At 36.2% G+C, this 24,341-nt stretch overlaps 1 protein-coding gene and 1 non-coding gene across 2 annotated transcripts in view; one reads left to right on the plus strand and one right to left on the minus strand.

The window, feature by feature from the left end:
• Positions 1-24,341, plus strand: part of Cbl (Cbl proto-oncogene) — a 91,977-nt gene that overhangs the window by 40,071 nt on the left and 27,565 nt on the right. The window contains 1 exon segment of the mRNA XM_047517578.1: positions 24,073-24,219. Within this exon segment, the coding sequence (XP_047373534.1) occupies positions 24,073-24,219 (147 nt within the window).
• Positions 1,656-1,729, minus strand: Trnat-cgu (transfer RNA threonine (anticodon CGU)). The gene has a single exon. It is a non-coding gene; the product is annotated as a tRNA-Thr (tRNA).

The raw sequence follows: 24,341 nt of genomic DNA on the forward strand, positions 1-24,341 counted from the left end.
AAATATATACCCAAAGCAACACTTCAATTCCAATCTCCTCCAGCCATACCATGCCACTTCAGTTACCATTTAGTTAATCCCTATCAGGGGATTAAATCACTGATTGGGTTAAGACTCATAACCGAATCATTTCTCCTCTAAACCTTCTTGCACTGTCTCACACGAGAGCTTTGGGGGAACACCTCATATCTAAACCATAACACTATCTAAAAAGGAATAATACCAAAATATCATCTATAGTTTCTATATATTAGGATTAGAAGTACATGATTTTAGTTTTCCTTGTGTTTATGTTTTTTAAATTATCTACAATAAGGGATTTGGGGATATAGCTCAGTGGTGTAGCACATCCCTAACAGGTCATGGGTTCTATCCCCAGCACTGCCAAAATACAAATAAATAAGTAAATAATGTCTTGCAGTGAATATGTAATTGACCAAATTCTTATTCTATTTGCTACCAGAAATTGAACCCAGGGACACTTAACCACTGAGCTATATCCCCTGCCCTTTTTATTTTTTGAGACAGGGTTTTACTGAGTTGCCTGGGGCCTTGCTAAGTTGCTGAGGCTGGCTTTGAACTTGTGATTCTCCTACTTCAGCCTCCTGAGTCACTGGGATTACAGGTGAGCGCCACCGTGCCAGGCCGTCAGATTCTTTTTTGAAGATGAAAATAAATGGTATTTCTTAGGTAATAGCAAGGATAAGCCTTCACAAGGATAATCCTGAAAAAATTCCTATTTATTGTTATGACTTATTTGTTAGATTTAGGTGAACTCGGTGAACCTAGCCAGAAACAGGGCTGAGTCTGTATCTTGAGAAGCTGGAATAGTTGGTCAGAATGAACATGATAGAATTTATGAAGGTGAAAAAGTAATATTTAGTTCTATACTTTTAGAAGATGGTAGTGCATATAGAACAGTAGATCATATATTAACTATAGTCTTAATTGTTTTAAACAAGGTCCTCTGTTTTTTAAGAAAATCTCATTAGGGATAGGAAATAGATTTGTGTTGCAAGGACTGTTTTTTTTTTTTGTTGTTGTTGTTGTTTTGTTTTGTTTGTTTTTGAGATAGTGTCTCATGAAATTGCCAAGATTGTTTTCAAATTTGGCAATCCTGCCTAAGCTTTCCGAGTTGTGATTACACATATGTTTTACCACACCTGACTACTGTGGATATCTATCTGCATACCTGGAACTTTTGTTTAATAATACAGATTTAAAGCATTTTGGTTTCAAAGTCCTCTTATGTTCTAAAAATCATTAAGAACCTCAGATTTTGATATTAAACTGAGAGATTTAAATGTTTAAATTAACACTTATATAACAGCAGCAAGCCACTGCATGTTAACATAAAACCTTTTTTTTTTTTTTTTTTGAGTGGTGCTGGGGATTAAACCCAGGGCCTTGTTGTGCTCATGAGGCAAGCATTCTACTAACTGAACTGTATCCCCAACCCCAACATAAAACCTCTTCAAATAAAACTTATTTTTTAAAAAAAGGGTGGTGAAGATAGACGCACTATAAATGGTGTGTCTCCTTCCAAAATTCATGTCTTTTTTTTTTTTTTGATAGCAGAGATTGAACCCAAAGGCATTTAACCACTAAACCACATCCCAGCTCTTTTAAAAATTTTTTTTTTTTTTTTTTTTTTTTTGGGGTGCTGGGGATCGAACCCAGGGCCCTGTGCTTACGAGGCAAGCACTCTACCGACTGAGCTATCTCCCCAGCCCCCTCTTTTTAATTTTTTATTTTCAAATATGTTTGTTTGGTTTTTTTTTTTGGGGGGGGAGGGGTACTGAGGAATGAACTTAGGATCATTCCACCATTGAGCCCCATCTCCAGCCCTATTTTGTATTTTGTTTAGAGACAGACTCTGAGTTGCTTAGTGCCTTGCTTTTGCTGAGGCTGACTTTGAACTCTCAATCCTCCTGCCTCTTAAATTTTATTTATTTAATTTTGGTACCAGGGATTGAACCCAGGGGCACTTAACCTTTGAGGGCACATCCCCAGCTCTTTTTAATATTTTATTAGAGACAGGGTTCGCTGAGTTGCTTGGGGCCTTGCTAAATTGCTAAGGCTGACTTTGAACTAACGATTCTCCTGCCTCAGCCTCCTGAGCCTCTGGGATTACAGACATGCCTGACCCAAAATTCCTACCTTGAAACCTAACGTGATGCTTTTAAAAGATGGGGCATTTTCATGATTGGGTCATGAAGGTAACATATGAATGTGCCCCTATGAAAGAGATGGCAGAGAAATCCCTGATTCTTCCTCTAAGGGTATTACTGTAGGACTATGTCCCCAGCTCCCCTCCCCAACAACCTTTTAAAAAAATTATTTTGAGGCAGGAACTGGCTAAGTTTCCCAGGCTGACCACTGAGCCTAGCAAGTATGTTTCTTAAAAGGTTTATTGCAGTGTGAAATCTGAAAACACTTCAGTGAACTTCAATGAGCATTTTGTTACTTTCAAATCCATTGGTTTATCTAACTGTACTTAGAGTCTAATTCTATGTTATGATTTTGTAACATGTAGGCATCACTTGGAAAATACTGGTCATTAGGGTAGATTTTCCATTGTTGCTGTATTATTTTGCAATATCAAAACAGTTAACATTCATTAGTTAAGTCTTATTAGAAATCAGGCTCAATGGAGAGTGCCTATAATCCCAGCTACTTGGGTAGCCAATTGAAAGTTCCAGCCCAGCAAGGGCAAATAGTGAGACCCTGTCTCAAAGGGGAAAAAAAAGAAAAAACTTATCAGAAAAGTTATTGGGAAACTGTTGTTGAGCACAATGGTGGTTGTTAGAAGTGTCAAAAACTTGAATTTAAGCTTGAATTTTATCATTGCCAACAAAACCTCTCAGTTGTTTTTCTTGAAGCCGCAGGGTACTTCCTTCATGTTTGGAGAAAACCATAGTTTGACAATAAGTCTTTTTTTTTCCCAAGTAAAAATGGTATTCTGTGTCATATGTGAAAATCCACAGTTAAGGTAACCCTTTATGATGTAAGAGTGAAAACTTTTCCTTACTATCAGGAACCAGGCAAAGAAGCTCACTTTTGCCACTTCTTTTCAACTTACTAATGACAGTTCTAGTAGCCAGAGCTGTTAAGCAAGAAATAGAACTAAAAGGTATCCAGACAGGAAAAGAAGATATTAAACTCTATTGCTATTTGCACATGAGATGTATTCAAGAAAACCTAAGGAATGCATTAAAAAATTACTAGAACCAATAAATGAGTCAGCAAAATTTCAGAATACAGGATCAATTATATTTCTATATGCAGTGAATAATCCAGAAGAGAATCAGCCACGAATTTAACCATGGAGGGTAAAAGCCGTGCACACTGAAAACTGCAAAACATTACAAAGACAGGAAAGAGGATATGTCAATGGAAAGATTTCCAGTGTTGATGAACTGGAAGACGTAGTATTTAGATGGCATTACTCCCCAAACTGATATACAGATTCAGTGCAGTATCTGTCGAAATTCCAGCTGCCCTTTTTGCAGAAAATTGACAAGCTGATCCTAAATTCATACAGAAACTGAAGGGACCCAGAAGAGGCAAAACAATCTTGAAAATGAAGAGCACATTTGAAGGACTCACACTTCCTGATTTCAAAACTTTACTACAAAGCTAGAGTCATCAAAATGGTGTGGTACAGGTATCATAATAGCTATGTAGATTAATGAATCAGAACCAGAATTGAGAATTCAGAAATAGGCTTCTAAATTTATGACCAATTTATTTTTTAAAATTAACTAATTTTTACAGGACTGGAATCAACTCAGGGGTTCATGTGTACTGGGCAAGGACTTTACCACAGAATACACTAGCTCATCAGTTTACTTTTTTTAAAAAATTTGTTTCTAGTTGCAAATGGACACAATACCTTTATTTTATTTATTTATGTGGTGCTGAGGATCAAACTCAATGAATGCCTCACGCATGGAAGGCAAGTGCTCTACCACTGGGCTACATCAGTTTACTTTTGACGAGAATAACAATGCATTCATTGAAAAAAAGGTAGTGTTTTTTGTTTTTTTTTTTTCCTCGGTACTGGGGATCGAACTCAGGGCCTTGTGCTTGCAAGGCAAGCACCTCTACCAGTTGAGCTATCTCCCCAGCCAAGGATAGTCTTTTGATAGTGCTCACACTAAGGGATATCAACATGGAAAAGAATGAAGTTGAACCTTCCCTTCTGCCTTTTACAAAAACTATCTCAGTAGATCAAAGGACCTAAATTTAAGACCTAAAATTTACAAATTTTAGGTAAAAAATAAGTGAAAATCTCTTGTGACCTTGAATTAAGCAATGAGTTTTAAGTGTGACAACAGAAGTATATGTTGTAAAAGAAAAAATAGGTGGTGGAATGAGACAGACATCATTACCCTATGTACATGTATGATTATATGAATGGTGTGAATGTACATCGTGCACAACCATAGAAATGAAAAGTTGTACATCATTTGTGTACAATGAATCAAAATGCAGTCTGTAAAAATTTTTTAAAAAGGTAGAAGGCAGAACAATAGGGTAAGGAAGAGGGATAGGGGAAGGAAGGTTGGGAGGGTAAGGGGTGTTAGTAGAGACTGAAATTGATCAAATGTTCACATGTACCAGTATACCACAATGAAACTTACCATTCTGCATTAATATGTACCAATAAAAATTCATTAAAAGAGAAAAAAATAAAAATAGGTACATTGAACTCCATCAAAATTAAAAACTCTGCATAAAGTGTGAAAAGATAGCACCCAGAATGTGAAAAAGTATTTTAAAATTATATTTCTGCAGGGATTAATATCCAGAATATATAAAGAATGCCTATATATAGCTCAGCAATATAACAAACCAATGAAAAAATGCTGATGGCATTTAAGTAGACATAGCTTCACAATATTCCCGTAAAAAGATACTCTGCTTATCATTAAGGAGATACAGATCAAAACCACAATGCTTTATTGTTTCATACTCATTAGTATGGATATTATCCCAAAAGTATTAAGTTTTGGTAAACTATAGAGACACTGGGACCTTCATGCTTTGCCAATGGGAATGTAAAATGGTGCATCCACTATGAAACTATGGGCAGTTTGGAATTTCCTCAGAAAATTTCTTTCTTTCTTTTTTTTTTTTTTTTTTCCAGTACTGAAAATGGAACCAAGGAGGGACTCATTAAATTGTGGAGACTGGTCTTGAACTTATGATCCTCCTGTCTCAGTCTCTTGAATTGCTGGGTTTACAGGTGTATGCCACTACACCTGGCTTTTACTTGTACATATTCTTATGTACAGGTAGCATTTTGTTTTCAGTGTAAGTCAGTGTTAAGAATACAGAACTGACGACGTGTAGTTTGGTATTATTATCTTGATTCAAGCTCAGATACCAGCAGTCTTAACCACCATGGCATGCATACCATTGGTGTAAATGTCCATACAGTGGAAAAGAAATTGTGTGATGTTTTAGTGCTAATACAGAAGTAAAAATTTTAACATTGTGGACTTCCAGAATGAAGTCCAGAACTGTGTATCATATTTTAAAAGTACTGTATTGATGTGCACATTTTTATAATGCTATAGCCATATTTTAGGAAATTAAAAAATAAACACAAGGGAAAAGAACCTAATACTACTATCATTTGTGGGTAGTTCCTTCTAGTCTCTTAGAGAATAACCTTTATGTGATGTTATACTATTCTGTATTCATAATTCTGGAGAATCATAGGCTAATCTTGTCTTTTTTGTGGTTGGACTATTGTGCATTTCAAAGGAATGGAGTATCAAGGCTGATACATAGATTTAGTAAGTGTGCCAAGTTCTGTGGTGGAAGCTGGTTAGGTTGCTGTGTTAAAAGGTTCAGTAACAATCCTAGGGTAGATTAGAAATGTTTTCTTGTGGGCCTGTGAAGACTGATGAGAGGATTATCATTTGTAATCTGTACTTTCTTTATCTGAGGTGTAGAATTTTCATCACATGTGGAAAAGATTTTACCTTATTATTTCTCCAAAAATTTCTTTGTTCTTTCTCTACTTTAAGAGACTCCATTTACACGTGTATTTTGCCTCTTGATGTCCCACTAGCCACCGCTACTATGTTTATTTTTTTTTTCCAGCGTTTTATTTTGGGTAGTTTCTACTACTCCTAGTTATTGTTACTTTCAATATTTAATTTGCTGGTAATCCCTTCCATTGACATTTTTATCTTTACAAGTTGGATTTTAATTTTTTTATATCTTCCATGTATTTAACATCTGCAAGTGTTTCTCTACCTTTGTACAAGGAATATAGTTAGAATAACTGTTTTGTTATCTTTGCTAATTGTCATCTTTGTTGCTCATGGATTTTGTTCTTTTGATTTATTTCTATCCTGAGTCATATTTTCCTGCTTTATTGTGTGCTTGGTAATTTTTTTATTGGATGTCAGACACTGTTAATTTTACCTTGTTGGGTGCTGGATACTTTTGTATTTTTTTTTTTTTAATCTGTTACAACAGATTTTATTGGTTGTATTGAGGATTAATACACAGACATTCTTTTTTTTTTTTTTTTTTTTTTTGGGTGCTGGGGATTGAACCCGGGGCCTTGTGCTTATAAGGCAAGCATTCTACCGATTGAGCTATCTCCCCAACCCCCCACAGACATTCTTAATGCATTTATTAAAAACATAAAAAGCCTTATACTATGATTCTTTTTCACTTTTTCCCAGTGACTTTCCAGCTTCAAATCTTGAAGCAAATTTTCCTTAGGAGGATCAATTAGGCTGGTGGAGGGGCCTGTAATTCCAGCAACTCAGGAGACTGAAGCAGAAGAATGGCAAGTTCAAGGCCAGCCTGAACAACTTAGTGAGACTCTGTCTCTAATGAAATATAAAAACGGGCTGGGGATGTGGCTTAGTGGTTAATGGTTAAGCAGCCATTGGTTCAGTCCCTAGTACCAAAAAAAAAAAAAAAAAAAAAAAATGGAATATCAAGTACCGGTATCTTCAAGTGTTGCTGAGCTGTTGCTTAGGTCCCACCAATTCACAACTTGGTTATATACACCACAAACACAAATTTTCTTTCACAGCACATTAAAAAAAAATATGAAATTTTGGGAAAACTGGACTTTCACAGCCAAGATGTTATAGAGTAACACATGATTCTAGCAGGGCAATGAATCCAGGAGTGGTCTTCTTTAGGACATATTCTACTAAAAAACAACACAGGCATAGAGTAATTTAAAATATTCAAGACATTAAATATAGAACTATGACTTCAAACTGCCATTTAATATGCTTTGTTTCGTGGGATATAAAACTACCCACACCATGGAATGTTAAGCTGATACCTAAGACAGTCCAAACCTTCCATAATGCATATCCTACTATTTTCTGGTTGTACCCCAAAATAAACAACCAGCAGGTGATCTCCTTCTAAACAGATCATTTATACTAAGACAATGGGATAAGGTAGGATTCCCTCTTTTTAAAAAAATGCTTTTGGAGCTACAAAAAGACTTGGATTTACAAAATGGTAGATAAAAACATTCCTCTGTATTGTACAAGAAGGAAGACAGGGACCTCTGTTAAGACATGTTAGATTAATCAGACTTGACTTCTTTCTCTTCTGCTTCACCAGAGACTGGAATCTTCTCATCTTTAGTTTCTTGTTAGCTACCCTCAGCCTGTTTTCCTTTGCTCCCCTTTTCCCTTTGTTTGCACTTTTTTGTCCGAAGTGTTATCTTTTCCCACCATCTTCTTAGTCTTGCTGTCCCCTTTTGCAGAAGCAGATTTAGCCAACAACCTCACATGGCTTCTCCTTTGCCGCTCCGGTGAAGCTGACCTTCCCTCTTGGCCATGCTGCACTGTTTGGCCACTGCTGCTCCTCTGGCTACCTGAGCTCTTCTTTTATATTCTTGCAACATTCTTGAACTGTGTTCTGGGACAGAGCTAGTTACTTAGAATACTTTGATCCTTTTAAATCTTAAGGCAGGACCAGAACAGCCTTTAATCTAGGGCGAATTTTCCCCGTGTTCACTGAATTATAAGATTTTCACTTTTTTGGTCCTGTCTGAGAACTAGGGATTATTAATATTCTGTTTGGTTGATTCTTCCCTGAGCTCAAGTATTTCTCTGTGCTGATCAGTGCTTACTTGATGGCTTAGAAGGTCCCTTCTTTAGAACTCTAGTGGTGGCTCTTTGTATGCAGTTCCCTCCTCTGGTATTCTGCACTGTAAATGCCATCTGCCTTGGCTTCCGCAGACTGCAGTTCTGTCTCATCCATCCAGATTGGGTTGCCTGGGTTCCCATCATAGTGCCGAGACCTGGAAACTCTTTAGGCAGTAAGGTTAGACCAGTCATAGGGTTTACCTCACCTGTTTTCCTTCTTCAGCAATCACTGCCTCTGCTGCCTGATGTCCAGAGTCTAAAAACCATGGTTTCATATATTTTGTTCAATATTTTTAGTTTTCAGGCAGGGTGAATCCATTCTCCGTAGGTTCATCTTGGATGAAAACAGAAGTTCAGTCTAAAATTTAACTTAAGGCATTTCCAAATTCAGGTGAACTGAATATTTATTACATTCTTACTATGTGCATGATATATTCAAAACTCAGTCTAGCTGAGTGTGGTTGGACATACCGGTAATCCCAGCCCCTCTGGAGTCTGAGGCAGGAAATTGCAAGTTTGAGGCCAGCCTGGGCAATTTAGCTAGACCCTGTCTCAAAATTAAGAGGACTTGTCTAGCATGGGTGAGGACCTTGTTTTAATCCTCAATACCAGTGGGAAAAAAAAATCCCATACTCAATCTAGTCTTCACACTCTTAACTCACTGCACATGCTAGTTGAACGCTTTTGTAAGTCAGGCAATGCTATTTATTGTTGAGCAAAATAACATGACCTTTGCCTGTATATAACGACAATATTTTTCACTTTACAGATGTGGAAACTGAGGCTGAGTTAGAATTTCCCCATATCCATATAGCCAGAGCCTTTTGTTTTTAAAGCTGATCTCCAAAATGTGTATTACCAATTCTGTTTCCTTTGTTTGAATGTCATGGACTGTATTTTATTTCCTATTATAGAAATCATCCTTGAGAGGTCATACTTCAAGCATCACATCAAATGTTAAACTGCACAATGTAAGAGAAGTTAAAACATGTTTTAATAGGTGTGTATTTTGGATACAAAACAGTAGTGTGACTTACACAGGATCATGTATTCACATAACAAGAAAATTCTACTCAAAATATTTCTAGTTAAGACATAGACTTGATTATGCAGATTAAAAAATGGAATGTAAAGACACTGTCCTACACCTACTCTGGAAGATTCAGTGATAACTTTTATAAAAGCAGAGCATTATAGAGAAGTAGGCAGTGAATATCAAGTAGAATGTGCAAAAGCTTTTTCTAATCACTTTGTTCTAAGAGTGCCAACCAAGATTTGGTCTAAATCCATAAGGCTTGTGAGGTCTACAACTGCATTTAAATGAGAACATCTTAAAGAATAAGCTCCAAAGCTGGCTACAAGAATGGAAGACTTTTTCTTGCAAGCCTGTTGTATACAAAGCCAGCAAATGCCTGCTAGAGATACCTAGTAGTATGAAAATGTTAGCAGCATGGAGAACTTCAGTCCTGACAACTAATTTTTTTTGCTTTGATTTGCTGTGTATCAGATTTGAAACTTCTTCAGCAAACTTAAATTCAGTGTCTTAAATTTGTTAAAGAAATGAAATAAAAAGCTTTCTTTAGCATTTTTCTTTCTTCTCTTTAAACCTTCTCCTTACTCCTTTACATGCAAAACACTCATCCAGCTTAGTGTCTAATAAAATGTATAGAGATGGTTGAAATTCATGTTCTAGTGATTAGATTTAATGTTTCTTAACTAGTATTTCTGTTTTTGTGGTGCTTTTCTCCACTTAATTATTAAGGTATTTTATTTTCTCTGTAAAGTTGGGCTAGATAATAGTGATCTTTTTTCTCTTCTGCTACTATAACTTGATTAAAAAGTCACTTGGGAAAGGAAAATCTTCCCTTATTGTTTCTAATAGTGACCTAACTTTGGTGCATATTTCTTTAGACCTATATATGACTAAAATATTACTATTTTGTTTTTTTATCACAGTATCAGAGTTTTATAGATTATATCCTTGCAGAACCTAAATGGTTAAGGTACTCCTTCAAAGCACAGTTTCCTCAATTATTTTTTACTCAGTGGCACACTTACAGTGTCCGAAAATATGTGGTATTGAGGAGTTAGGCAAAGGCACTGTAGAATTAGGTCAAGTCCATGACTGTGGAGTTGGTTTGCCGGGATTTGATTTCATTGCCATTTATTATCTATACAACCTTAAACAAGGTACTTCTTTTAAACTCAGATTTCTCATTTTAAATGTTCTCATCGTTTGATAATTCACAATGTAAATATATATCAAACCATCAAGTGTGATAACACATGCCTATGATCCCAACTAATTGGTAGGCTGAGGAAGAAGGATCACAAGTTCAAGGATAACCTGGGTAACTTAGCAAGACCCTGTCTCAAAATAAAAATAGAAAGGGCTAGGGATGTAGCTGAGTGTTAGAGTGCCCCCAAAACCAAATGTACCATAGGATTGTTGTGCTATAGTAAATGTTAATATTTTTTAATTATTTTAGTTTTTATGAGGTAACTGGGGATGAAACCCACAACTTTGTACATGCTAGGTACATATACACTGAGCTACACCCTTAGCTCTAAGATTTTGTTTTTGTTTTTTCAGTCCTGAGTATTGAACCCATGGCCTTGCACATCCTAAGCAAGTGCTCTGCCACTGAGCTTTTACATTCCAAGCCCTTCCCCATAAATTAATATTTAGAGAACCCTTAATATAATCCTTGTTTTACAGAAAACAGGACATAGATATTTGATTTAAAGAAAATCTAGAAGAGTGTTCTCATTGTTGAAAGTTATGGAAAAGCTGGATGTAGTAGCACATGCCTGAAATCCAATCAACTCTGGAGACCGAGGCAAGATCGCATGTTTAAGGCCAGCCTCAGCAGTTTATCAAGGCTCTAAGCAGCTTAGTGAGACCCTTTCTCAACATAAAAACAAAAGGGCTGGGGATGTTGCTCAGTGGTGAAGTGTCCCTGGGTTCATTCTCAGGACCAAAAAAAAAAAAAAAAATGGAAAGGAGAAAAGTATTAAAAGAAAGAAATTATATGCACTGAATTATACACTTAAAATGGTGTAAGTAGTAAATTTTGTTTTATATATTTAACTACATTTTTTGAAAAGAAATGTCATAATTTTTTTTTGCATGACTAGAGATGAAACCCAGGACCTAGTGCGTGTTAGGCAAGTGCTGTACTACTGAGCTACATCCCCAGCCCCTTTAATTTACTTTATTATTATTTTTTAACTTAAAAAATTATAATTGTAGATGGACAGCATACCTTTATTTGTTTATTTTTATGATTAGGATGGAACCCAGTGCATCGTACATGCTAGGCAGGTGCTCTGCCACTGAGCTACAGCCCCAGCCCCCATTAATTTACTTTTTAATCTTATTTTAGGACTACTGGGGATTAAACCCAGGGCTTCGAGCATGTTAGGCAAGTGCTGTACCACTAATTTACATCACCAACTCTTTTCCTTTTCTTAAGGTTGTTGCATGGTGGCTTTAATATGCAAATTCATATGTTTTCCTGGTGAGAAGTATGATAGATACCACTGAATGGATATTAGAATCCCTAGAAATTGAGAATATATGAAGTGCTCAAGTCTGTGTAAAAGATAATGAAGAACAAAGGTTGATTTCAGAGATAGTGTTAATTTCTGCTTACATCAGAATAACAAAAAAGAGTTTTCTTATAATTATAACTCATTTGGGACAATGATATTGGTAGTTCCAGATACTTCTCACATGGATTTGTCCTGCCTTTATAGTAGAAGCCTGCAGTAGTCTTCCCTGTGCTTCTGATTCCATCCCACCTACCTGGCTCTCCTCCCAAATAGGCAAACTCCTGTTTTAGTTTATCTTGTACAAGGAAATAGCAGATCAACCATTTTATCCCTAACAGTGCCAACAATCTTACACATGATTCACAAATTTGTTTCCCTACCCGTGACCTCTTTCTCAAGCTGCCTGCTTGTCATTGCCTGCTAATAGTTTTCAAACACCTCACAATCATCATCATGTCTGAACACACAGTGTCTCTCCTCTTTATTAGTAAACAAGCTCCCTCTGGGGTGTTCCCTTATTCAGTTAGTGTAATGTAGTGGTGATGAGCATGAGTTACTTGTGATTGATTGTGGCTTGAACTTCTCTTTGTCTAGGTTTCTCATCCATAAAATGGGGACAGTGAGTGCAATGTATCTTATAGGTCATAAGAAAAAAATTGAATAATAAAATATGTAAAGTACTGGTACCTGGTAAGCTCTTAAAAAGACTTTAGCTGGGGATATAGCTCAGCGTAGAGGCATTTGGCTACCTAGGGAGACTCTGGCTATAAATAAATAAATCAGTCAATAAATTTTTTAAACCCAGAATAAACAACTAACCATTAGAATTGTTACCAAACCCCACTTCCCATCCCTCATACAGACATACTCATATGTAAAAGTGTGCACAGGAACAAAGATTAGCATGCATGAGGCCCTGACTTATTCTCCAGAACCCAGAAGAAAAAAAAAGTATTAGCATTTCATGTTATTGATAATACCCTCCCTTTAATTGTGCAGGCTCAAGAGTTTCAGGTTCATCTCTCTTCCACTCTACACTATTGATTTTACTTCTTACATTGTTTCTCAAATTTGTCTTATTTTACTGTCCTTGTTTCTAGGACAGTTCAGTTCACTTTTCTTTGGCAATTCTATCCTAATTGCTCTCTCCACTTTTGTAATTTTCCCTCTAATTCATCTTGTTATAGTCTTAAAACAGATGAGAGGTCACTCTCCAGTTCAAATCCTTAATGACTCCCCACTGTATTTGTGCAGTCGTTTCAGTTTCATATGCTACTGTGATTCTACCCATATCAGTCTTTTAACCAGTTCCTGGACTTTGGTACTGAGCCTTTGCTCTGCCTGGAATCTCTTTCCTAAAGTGTCTATTTAAATTCCATCCATTCTTTCAAGTCCAAGAAACCTAAATATCAGTTATATATTTAGTCTATTGGCACATTGCTATGTGTCGAAGAAATGGCAGTGGTGAAGATTTCTCTGGCTTTGATCCCCCAAACAGATCCAGAAAAGATACGAAATAATTACTTAATACTTTCCCAAGTTTTTGGTTTATTATTATGTTTTATTAATACCTTCTCTGTATTTGTTAGGAAAACTGTTTAAATGAAATTCATGGGTTGAGGACAGTGGTAGAGTACTTGGCCCTGGGTGTTCAAGTCTGATGTTTATATAGTTAGGAGTTAAATAATTAATGATTAACTATATAGACTATCTACATATTTGATCACTTTCTATTAGAGCTGTCTCCTTCTCTGTATAATTTGTTTTGTCTTTGTATTTATTTTTAAATTCAAGCCATGAGCCTTCTGAAAGGTGCTCAGTGGCATTTGTCATTTGTTAGGGGTGGGTTTGAAAGTAGTTATGTATTTCTTTAAGGAACTAGTACAAAGAAGTAGTAGCCAGTACTCTGGGTTAATATGCTTTTAACTGTGAACAAATTCCACAAATGTATGTGATATTACTTAGTAGTTCTTTAGAATTTGGGTTAAGTAAATTCAAAAGGTATGTTGAAATATTGAGCAGCTTTTATATTTTTGAACTAGGAAACACCGTAGTATCATGGGTTGATGTAGCAAGTTAACAGTTGCTAAAAGTTCACAATTATTCTTGAGCTATTTTTGTTTTTTTCTAACCACACCAAAAAACCAAGTATTAACTTAAAATATGCCTCACAAGTATGTGCTTTATTAAGACTTTTATCACATTGATCATTTAAAAATATAAGTGTAAGTGATCTGTTTAAAGTGAGGAATCTTTATGTGAAATTCTCCCAGCAATGACTTGCCAGTGGAGCAGCATGACAAACATTGATCGAGTGGTTGAGGCAAACATTCAGTGATAACATGGAGATGTTGTCATGATATGATGTGATGAAGGACACTTCACCTTTGTGGTGTTTTTCAGAAACTTATAAACCCAGTCAGAACATGAAAAAAAAGTAAGTCTAACACATTGAGGGACATTCTATAAAACATAGGACCTGTCTTGCACAAAATACTTCTTAGTATCATGAGAACAAGGAAAGATTCTTAGAAACTATCACAGACCATAAGGAGTTGAGTAAATGTAATGTGGTATCCATGATAGGCCCTGGAATAGATAAGGACATAAAGGGAAATAAGGACATAAAGGGAAAGTGAAATCCGAATAAAGTCTGGGATTTTATTCTAATTTTTTTTTTCCTCAGTGGTACTGGGGATTGGACTCAGGAGTGTTCTACCACTGAGCTATATCCCCACTCCTTTTTATTTTATTTTGAGCAGGGTCTTTCTAAATTGCCCAGGCTGTCTCAGCCTCCCTAGTGGCTTCTTTTACAGGAGTATACTACCATGCCAGGCTGTAATGTTGATTTCTTAACTTTTTAGGTTTTGGTGCTGGAGATTGGTCTTGCTCATAAATGTGCTGTGCCACTGAGCTACACATTACCTCAGTTTCTCAGTTTTCACAAGTGTACTGCAGTAATACATGGGTAGTATTCAAGGAAGGAAACCAATTCAGTTCTATAAATTTGTTTATTTTTTGATGTTTTAGTTGTAGACGGACACAATACCTTTATTTTATTTTATTTTATTTTATTTATTTTTATGTGGTGCTGAGGATTGAACCCAGTGCCCCACATGTGCCAGGCAAGTGCTGTACCACTGAGTCACAACCCCAGCCTTTATAAATTTATTGAATTTCTGTTATATGCAAGGCAATGTGCTCCCAGCCTCAGGATATAAAGTACATATGAAGACACTTTCCTTGTCTCTGCCCTTAAGGATATGTCATCCAAATAGGGAGAATATGACAAATGATATGAAACAGAACATGACAAAGCCTGTGAAAAATATGAACAAGATACTATGGGGGTTCAGAAACTGAGAATATACAGTTCAACGTAGACATGTGAGTTGTCCCTTTTCTTCCCCCAAGGAGCTATCATTTGAGAACTTTGAAGAATGGGCAGGGTTTAATTACCATATTCTTTAGAAAGGAAATACCTGTCATGTGAAAGAGCCCAGGCTCTTCAGTATGACCAGCTCTATCACTTGTTAACTCTGTGACCTTGGGCAAGTTATTTAATGCTACTAAGTCTTTTTTTTCCTCATTTGTAAGATTGGATTAGTAATTCCTGCTTCAAAGCATTCTTTTGAGAACCGAACATAGGTAATGTTAGTTTAGTAAAGTGTCTGATGCATTATAAATTCTTGAAGTTAGTTACCTGTATGATAGGGAAGGAAGCATATCCCTAAAGGCATGGGACTTGGAAAACCTAGAGTGTTTGAAGGAGACACTGAGTAGTAGTGTTTAGAAAGGTGAATTTTATAAATGCTTTTATGGACTGAGCAACTTGAACTCGTGTGAGAGGAGTAAGGAGTTTGTGTGTTTTAAGATTGATTTGGTGTAGGTGAGGTGAGGTGGCACAGGCCTGTAACCCCATTGGCTTCGGGTGCGGGGCCACTGAGGCAGGAGGATCACAGGTTCAAAGCCAGCTTCAGCAACTTAGCAAGACCCTGTTTCAAAATAAAAAGGGCTGGGGATGTGGCTCAGTGGTTGAGTTCAAAAAAAAGAAGAAGAAGAAAAAATCAGGACCATGAGTATAGTATTAAATACACTTAATTTGTTTTTAGTAAAAAAAGGCTTTTGATATTTTTAGATTTATTGGCTGAAAACACCTTTCCTAGGTGATAGTTTTTGTTTTTCTTTTGACAGTTTTAGTAGATAAGAGTTAAATAGCACTTCATTGACTTCCTGTGAAGCTTTATTGAAAGAAGTTCCGTTGTATCTATTTTTAAAACTGGTTACTATGAGGAGAGGATTTTGCTACTGAGTTATAAATGTCATCTCAGTATATATTCTCAGTCAGCATTCTTTGGAGGACATTAGTATTTGTATATAAGGTTTTTAGAGTTTAACAAAAAGATCAGCAGTTACCATTGAAATGGTCCCAGTGAAATGAAGTACTTAAAATTAAAAGCATTGATCACAACCCAGGCGAGGTGACGCACAGCCCATGATCCCAGCAGCTCAGGAAGTTGAGGCAGGAGGATCATTTCAAAGCCAGCCTCAGCAAAAGCAAGGTGCTAAGCAACTCAGAGACCCTGTCTATATAAAGTACAAAATAGGGCTGGGGATGTAGTTCAGTGGTTGAGTGCCCTGCATTCCCAGGACCCGGTCCCCCCCCCCCAAAAAAAAACAATGATCACTTTACCCTTCAGCAGTGCAGTTAATTTACCATCACCTAAATGTGTTTTGAAAGGAATGGGTTACATTGTAACCTTATTTTTGGAATATTTTACAACCCTAAAAATGGTTTAATATTTTGCAATTTGTAATTAATATTAAAACTGACAGCATTTTGGAAATTTTCCCCTTGGAAAAAAAAAAGAACCACAGTCCTCAAATATTGTTAAAATAGATTTATGTCTAAATTATTGGGTTTCCCCTAATGTTTTGTTATGAAAATTTTTAGTTACACAGAAAAGTTGAAAGAATTTTACAATCACTATATTACTAATCTACAGTTAACTAAATTACTGCTTATAAAAGGAAAGTTCTTTTTAAAAATCAGACTTCTTTGAATCTTTGAATCATTTTCATGTGAGTCTAATTTGAAATGGTTGAGGCAGTTCTTAATGTTTCCATGATATTTCTTCAGAAACTGTAAACTCTTTAAGTAAACTACTTACTGCATTCTGGGATTTAGCCAATCACTAGTGTACATAATAGTATTTTAGTGTAACAGATTAGATTCATTTTTCAGGCCTCAGGTAGGGTTCATGCAATTAACTGTTCATTTAAATTCTGCATGACATAAATTCAGTTAAATCCTGGACAGGCAATGCTTGACTATAGAAGGCTAACACTGGCTTTCACTCTGTGTCTTTTGCTTTCAATCCTCTTATGAAATTAAATCCAATTTCAGATTTCTTTCCCAGTTTCAAATCAATGGTATGGCGTATCATGGTTCAAAGAAAAAGAACTTTCCTTTTAAGTGTTAAATAATAAACACATTTTAAATAGAAGGCATTAATTTATCTTATATACGTTCTTTTTTCCATTTCCCCTTTCTGTGCAAAACACTTTATAGTCAAGAGTTACTTGACAGTTTTTTCAATATTTTATACAGTAGTGGGTGCACTGGTTGAAACCATTGAGGAATTTTCTGTTTCTTTCTTTATTCATACATAGGCTATTTTTCAGCTTCTGTCTTGCTTTAAATGGTGAGTATGGTTCCTGTCAAATTGTATTAATATTTTTACTTTTTAAGCTAAAACGGGAGCTATTATTATCCATTTATTATATTATTATCCATTTGTTTTTTAGTGTACTTGTGTAGTGGCAACATATAAATCTTAACTCCTTATTTGCTAAAATTATACACAGAAAATGTGTGATGTTACTTTGGGCCTGCTGTACAAAAGTGTGTTAGTGGGACTGGAACTGTAGCTCAGTGGTAGACTGCTTGCCTCGCATGTATGATGCACTGGATTCAATCCTCAGCACCACATAAAATAAATAAATAAAGATATTATGTCCATCTACAAGTAAAAAATATTTTTTAAAAAAGTACGTTGGTGGGCTGGGGATACAGCTAAGTTGGTAGAATGCTTGCCTTGCAGCATAAGGCCCTGGGTTCAATCCCCAGCACCGCAAAAAAAAAAAAAAGTACGTTGGTGTTAAGGGTAGGATTTGTGGTAGGAGGAAAAAAAACTGTCACCAGTCTTTTTTAAAAAAATACTTTAGTTGTAGATGGACACGATACCTTTATTTATTTACTTACTTAATGCAATGCTGAGGATCTAACCCAGTGCTTCATGTGTTTGAGGCAAGCACTCCACTATTGAGCTATACCCAACTCCAAACTGTCACCAATCTTGACCTTTAAAAAAATTGATATTGCATGCAGAATCAGCAGTTGATTTGGGGGAAATTGTGAGAGTAGAAAAGACAGGTTGTAGAATAGAAGTTGCAGTTGCTTAGATGTGGATGTTTCAAATTAAAAAATGCAGAATGCTCTCTTTTCTCAAATGTTCTATACAGAAAAATATGTGCTACTTGCTACTGTTGGAAAGAACAGTTCTGTCTTCCAGACATTTATAAAGAATTGAACAGTTGTGCTCCTTTGTGGATCTTTATAACTATAAAGAATTGTCAGAACATGTCATATGAACTGAAGTAACTGCTGACAGAATCTTAAAGTGTTGCTTACCTCATAACAAGGTCAAATGTCCATCATGCCTCATTGGTCTGTTTACTTGTTAACACAGATTTTGGTGATTAGATTCTGCCCTGTGCACTGTAGATGCTGAACCATAAGCCTAAGGTCTTAAGATGTTACTGAACAGAATTTCAACGCAGTTACAAAATGGTCTGACCCATGGACTTTAATAGATTCATTATTTCCTTTTAAGAAGTGTGGTGCTTATAGTGCCTGTCTCTGGTGGGTTTAAGAAATGTATGCTGGCTTTATTTGGGGGTGGGGGATGCATCCTAGAGTAGGAAATGTCTTAAATTGATTTTCACTAACTATTTCAGTCAGCACTTTGAACTGCTTTTAGGTACCTGGTGCCATTATATCCTTGTGATCAATAGCTTTCCCTTTTTTGTGGCTTACTTCACAGATTTAAAGCTTTCTGTCCATTATTATTTTGGTACATATATTTGTCTCTGATCCAGAATAATACTAGATGCCTGTTAGATTTTTCAGTGGAAAGTTACTTGAAGAGAAAAGATACAATGAGGCCCGGTTATTCCAAGATTTACTTCCTGTCTTTACTTCAGATTCAGCTTAAGCATCAACACTCTGAGACCTCTAAGACCTCCCTCCCTGAATAGCAACCTTGTTCTGCTCTCTTCTCAACTGTTTTATTCCTCAGAGCACTCTTCTTCTACCCCCAATACTCTAATGATAGCATGAATGCCATGAAACTGAGGTTTTGTTTTGTTCATTACTTTATTCATCCCCGGAGCCTGTCACATAGTAGACATCAGATGTTTTCTGAAGGTATAACAAAGGTTAGAATTTGTGCCAGCATCCAGAAATGGATGTACTGCTTGTAAACACAGATAACTGTAGCATGAGTTGGGTTTAGATGACATAAGAGATATGGAGAGAAATGGCTGTGGTAGAGTTTAATCATGTCTACTGGCTTCTTAAGAAATGACGTTTAAACTGGATCTTATTTCAGACTAGGGAAACAGATGAGACGTGAGAAAGCAAAGAAGGGTGATAGGTATAGAAGTGAAATATTCTGTGGGCTAAAACATATTAGTGAAGAGTGAAGAAATTAGTTAGGAAGTTAGGATAGATTCACGTTAGTGGAAAATCTTAAAATCCAAGCCGAGTTTGGACTTTATCGCATTGACACTGTGGAAATTATTTTTTGTCCCTCAAGAGGCGGTTCGTGTGGTAAGATTTGATAACATAGGAAGCGACTGAAGACTGAAATTTAAATTATGGCAGGTGGAGGTAGCAAGGAATTTGTATTAGGATAATAACATAATTCAAAGGTAGGATTAACAGCATATTGACAAATATAGAGAACAAATATTGACAGATATAGAGAACAAAGGAAATACAAGAAGCCAAGCAACTCATGAGATTTTTGAATTTGTGGGAAGAAAGACATGCTGTCATTAAATATAGAAAATAGGGAACATAAAGGTCGAGCAGATTTGAGAAGGAAGATTAGTTTAATTCTGAGCATGTTGTGTGATGCTGGCATTCTGGTGGAGAAGTATGGTAGGCAGCTGAAAAAATTTACCAGGGCCCAAGATTTGAGAATTATTTGCAAAGTAGTTTTTGAGACTGCAGGGAAGAAAAGAAAGTACATAGAGAAATAATGGATAATAGCAGAGAGCAAATTCTTGGAAAATACCTCTTAGATGGGAAGAAAAACTAAAGAAAGCTAGAAAGGACAATATTGGAAAAACCAAGGAAAGATAGTTCCATGAAGAAGTAAGATTCAAACCTGTTTTCTTCAGTTTTCTATAACCTAAAAGCATGATGTATAGTTGTCCCTTGATTTTAAGGGGGTTGGTTCCAGTATCCCTTCTGATAGCAAAATCTGCAGATACTGAAGTCCCTTACATAAAATGGCTTAGTATTTGCATATAACCTATGTACATCTTCCTGCATGCTTTATAAAGATCATTTCTGGATTATTCATAATATCTAAAACAGTATAAATGTAACATAAATAGTTGTACTGTATCATTTAGGGAATAATGACAAAAAGCCTATGTTCAGTAGACACAATTTCCAGCCACCCAACCTTGTTTCTTTCCTTCCTTCCTTCATTTCCCCCAAAACAGTGAAATAATTTTATTTTAGTAAGAATGTTCTATTTTTTTATGTTGACTACTTTCCCCACCACTATAAAATATCTTCATGGGTAAAATGCAATCCATTTATTAAGACATACTCTTCTTAGGCAATTTTAACTTCTTCCTCTATTGTAACACCACTTGATATTTATCACTTGTATTCGTCAAACACTTTTCTTCAGGATAATTCGCATCATTGCCTCCATCTGTTTCTACTTCTTTGTTCTTTCCAGTGAGAAGATCCAGTGTATCTCCTACTTTCACTATTGGGCTTTTCTTCCATTATTTTCCTTGTTCAGTCTGAACTCACCTTTGAATGCATCTTCTGCAATGTTTCTCCCAGTATTAAGGTCTGTCCTCAAGATAACATTGTACTGAAAAGACTACAACTTTTTTCCAGGTCTTTGTAGTCTTTAACACTAGGGTCATCCTTAAACTCCTCTTCTTGTCACTCCTCTTGTCGTGGTCACCCTCTTCAGAGTCTTTTTCACTCTTCTACTTTTTGCAGCCTTTTTAGTGGATATTTTAGAGCTTTACTTCTTTTGAGTCTTATGGAAAATGGAAAAATACATTCTGGAAACATTAAAAGCCCTGGGAATCTCAGAAAATATTAAGGAAACATGTTTTATAATTTGATGCATTTAATTTTGTACTAGAAAAAGATAAATATTGATTCTAGGAAGCAGAGTGTGAGGAATGTGTCCCTTGACATATATCTCATAGTCCAGTTCAGGTGTCTGGCTTTCTTAAAACACTGGTGAACATGTGACACTATCACAACCACAGTGCATATGACCAGTGCATCAGGGTTGCTTGTCCCTCTCCAGGGCCTTGCTGACTGAACAGATGAGTTTTCTTTTTAATGTTTTGATCCTCGGTTGGATCCAGGTGTATGGAGGACTAACTATGAATGCTACATCGCATACATTATTCTGTTATACTATTTAGCATTGTTCTTTACTCATCATAGGTTCTCAGTTTCACATATCTTAAGGAATCATGAACTTCTGTGGGTCACCCCACCCCACCCCACCCCACCCCACTCCACTCCATCCCACTCCACCCCACTCCACCCCACTCCATCCCACTCCATCCCACTCCATCCCACTCCATCCCACTCCATCCCACTCCATCCCACTTCATCCCTCTCCATACTGGAGATTATAGCTAGTGGAGCTCTGCAAACTGAGCTACATATCTAGCTTTTTTTTTTTCTTTTCTTTTTTCTTTAGGCAGAATTTCACTAAGTTGCTCAGGTTGGCATCGAACTTGAGTTCCTCTTGCTTTAGCCTTCCGAGTTTCCAGGATTAAAGATGCACACCACCATATCAGCTTCCTTCCCTATCTTTAAGGATTAACATTTGGCAGAATGTTGTATAGATATCTGAAAATCCAGATCCCCTGATTATGCAGTTTAGTGTCCTGTTGCAGAATTCATAGTAAATTCATTGAGAGTAGTTTATGCTTTGCAAGTTTTCTATCAAGTTATTTGTTTCATATACCATTTGTGATGCGTTCTGTTTGTTTGTTTGTTTTTTTAAAGCCATGCTAGGTGTACAACATGGGCTTCACTCTTACTAGGCGAGCTACACCTCCAGCTCTATGGTATAATCTTGATCTTGTCGATATTTTTGTTTTCTCTTTGGTTAATGATAGAATCCTGACAGTAATCAAAAGGGCTCAAGGTGTGAGAAGGAAAAAATTAAAGGGGTCTAGGAATTGGATACATGCATGTATTTTGATCTTATACTTGAATTATTTTTAGAATATCTTCAAATAATATTACTTTTACCAGCTTGGTGGGCGCCTTTGGGAATAAAATAGAATCCTAGAAAGGAAATAACCTGCTGGGTGCAGTGGCACACACCTGTAATCCAGTAACTCAGGAGCCTGAAACAGAAGAATCACAAGTTCTAGGCCAGCCTCAGCAACTTAGGGAAGCCCTTAGTAACTTGGTGAGACCCTGTCTCAAAATAAAAAAGGACTGGGATGTGACTCAGTGGTAAAGTATCACTTATTTCAATCACCAGTACAAAAAAGGGGAATAGCTTGCTACTATTCCCCTTAAAAAATATAAATAATACTTGGAAAAACCAAGGAAAGATAGTTCCATGAAAAAGTAAGATTCCAAAAAAAATTCTTAAGGTGATTTATTGAAAAATTGATCAGAAAGATCTTAGCAAAATTTTACAAAGGAATCAGGGTCTGTTAATTGTCTGCTGCATTTTGTCCGGGAAAGATTCAAAGATGGCACTAATGGTGACCCTCTACTGTAACATTTAAAAAAAAAAAATCTGTTATTATCGAAGAGGATTTTTAGAGCATCAATAACTGATCATGACTTGATTTGAAATTTTATAGTAAGTCCACGTATGTGACAAGAATAAAGTTTTGGACGCATAAATACAAATTATTGAGACAAGGGAAAATAAGCAAGAATAATGGATAGCTGGTTTGCCATGTAAGAGTACATAAGGCTTCTATATCAGTTCTGTATGACAGCAGCATTAAAGATAGCAAAGTGCTGGGCTTGGTGGCACATGCCTGTAATTTCAGCCACTCGGGAGGCTGAGGCAGGAAGATTGAGAGTTCAAACCCAGCCTTGGCTGTAAGCAACTCAGCGAGACCCTGTTGCTAATAAAATATATAAACGGGCTGGGGATGTGGCTCAGTGGTTAAGCACCCTTGGGTTCAATCTCTGGTACAAAAAAAAAGCAAAGATAAACTGGTCATCGTACACATCTAAAAGTAAAAACATCATCTGTTAAATTGGTGCTGTGCAACATCTTTTTTTTTTTTGCAGTACTGGGGATCGAACTCGGGGCCTTGTGCTTGCAAGGCAAGCATTCTACCAACTGAGCTATCTCCCCAGCCAGCAACATCTTTGTAATTGCATCAAATAGGGGTTAGGACAAAATTAACCAATTATTCACAACACTGGTAGCATATGCATTTATGTTAAAATTTTTGTGTGGTTTGGATACTAGCATTTCATTTGGGGAGATAGGAGGAGGTATAGTGCTCTTCCATTATATTTGCATCATTTTTTTAAGCATTAAAAAAAAAAAGAAAACACTTTATCTTACTTATTTTTTATGTGGTGCCGAGGATCAAACCCAGTGCCTCATATGAGTTAGGCAAGCAGCCTACCACTGATCCACAACCCCAGCCCCTATATTTGCATCTTTCACCTGATACTAAAGCAAAACATTTTCTGAAACCTTTTGTTCAACAAGGATATCACTGAGTATTTAAGATTAGCAATAATAGCACATTCCATCTTTCTTCTATAGTTCTGTATATCTTTAAATAATATTGACCAGAAAGTATATTTGAAAAGTTTCTTTTTAAATTCATTTTGTTTGTTTTCTGTAGTACTAGAGATCAAACCCAGGGCCTTAACACATGCTAAGGAAGTACTCTACCACTGAGTTACACCCCCAGCCCTTTTTTATTTTAATATTCATGTTAATTAGACCTCTTATATGATGAATTCAGTGCATTTAAAATAAAAATAACTTACGTGTTTAATTATTGTACTTCTGATCATTTATAGGCGAAACCTAACCAAACTGTCCCTAATCTTCAGCCACATGCTGGCAGAACTAAAAGGCATCTTTCCAAGTGGACTCTTTCAAGGAGACACATTTCGGATTACTAAAGCAGATGCTGCAGAATTCTGGAGAAAAGCTTTTGGGGAAAAGTAAGTCTCAAAATGATGAATTTGAATTATGAAAAACTGAAACTTATGAAGTTTTTGTGTACTGTTTTAACAAAATATTTAAAATGTGAAAGAACTTTGAGAAAAGTAAATTTGTGTATTTA

This window comes from Sciurus carolinensis, chromosome 11, assembly GCF_902686445.1.
Source record: "Sciurus carolinensis chromosome 11, mSciCar1.2, whole genome shotgun sequence".
Lineage (NCBI taxonomy): Eukaryota > Metazoa > Chordata > Mammalia > Rodentia > Sciuridae > Sciurus > Sciurus carolinensis.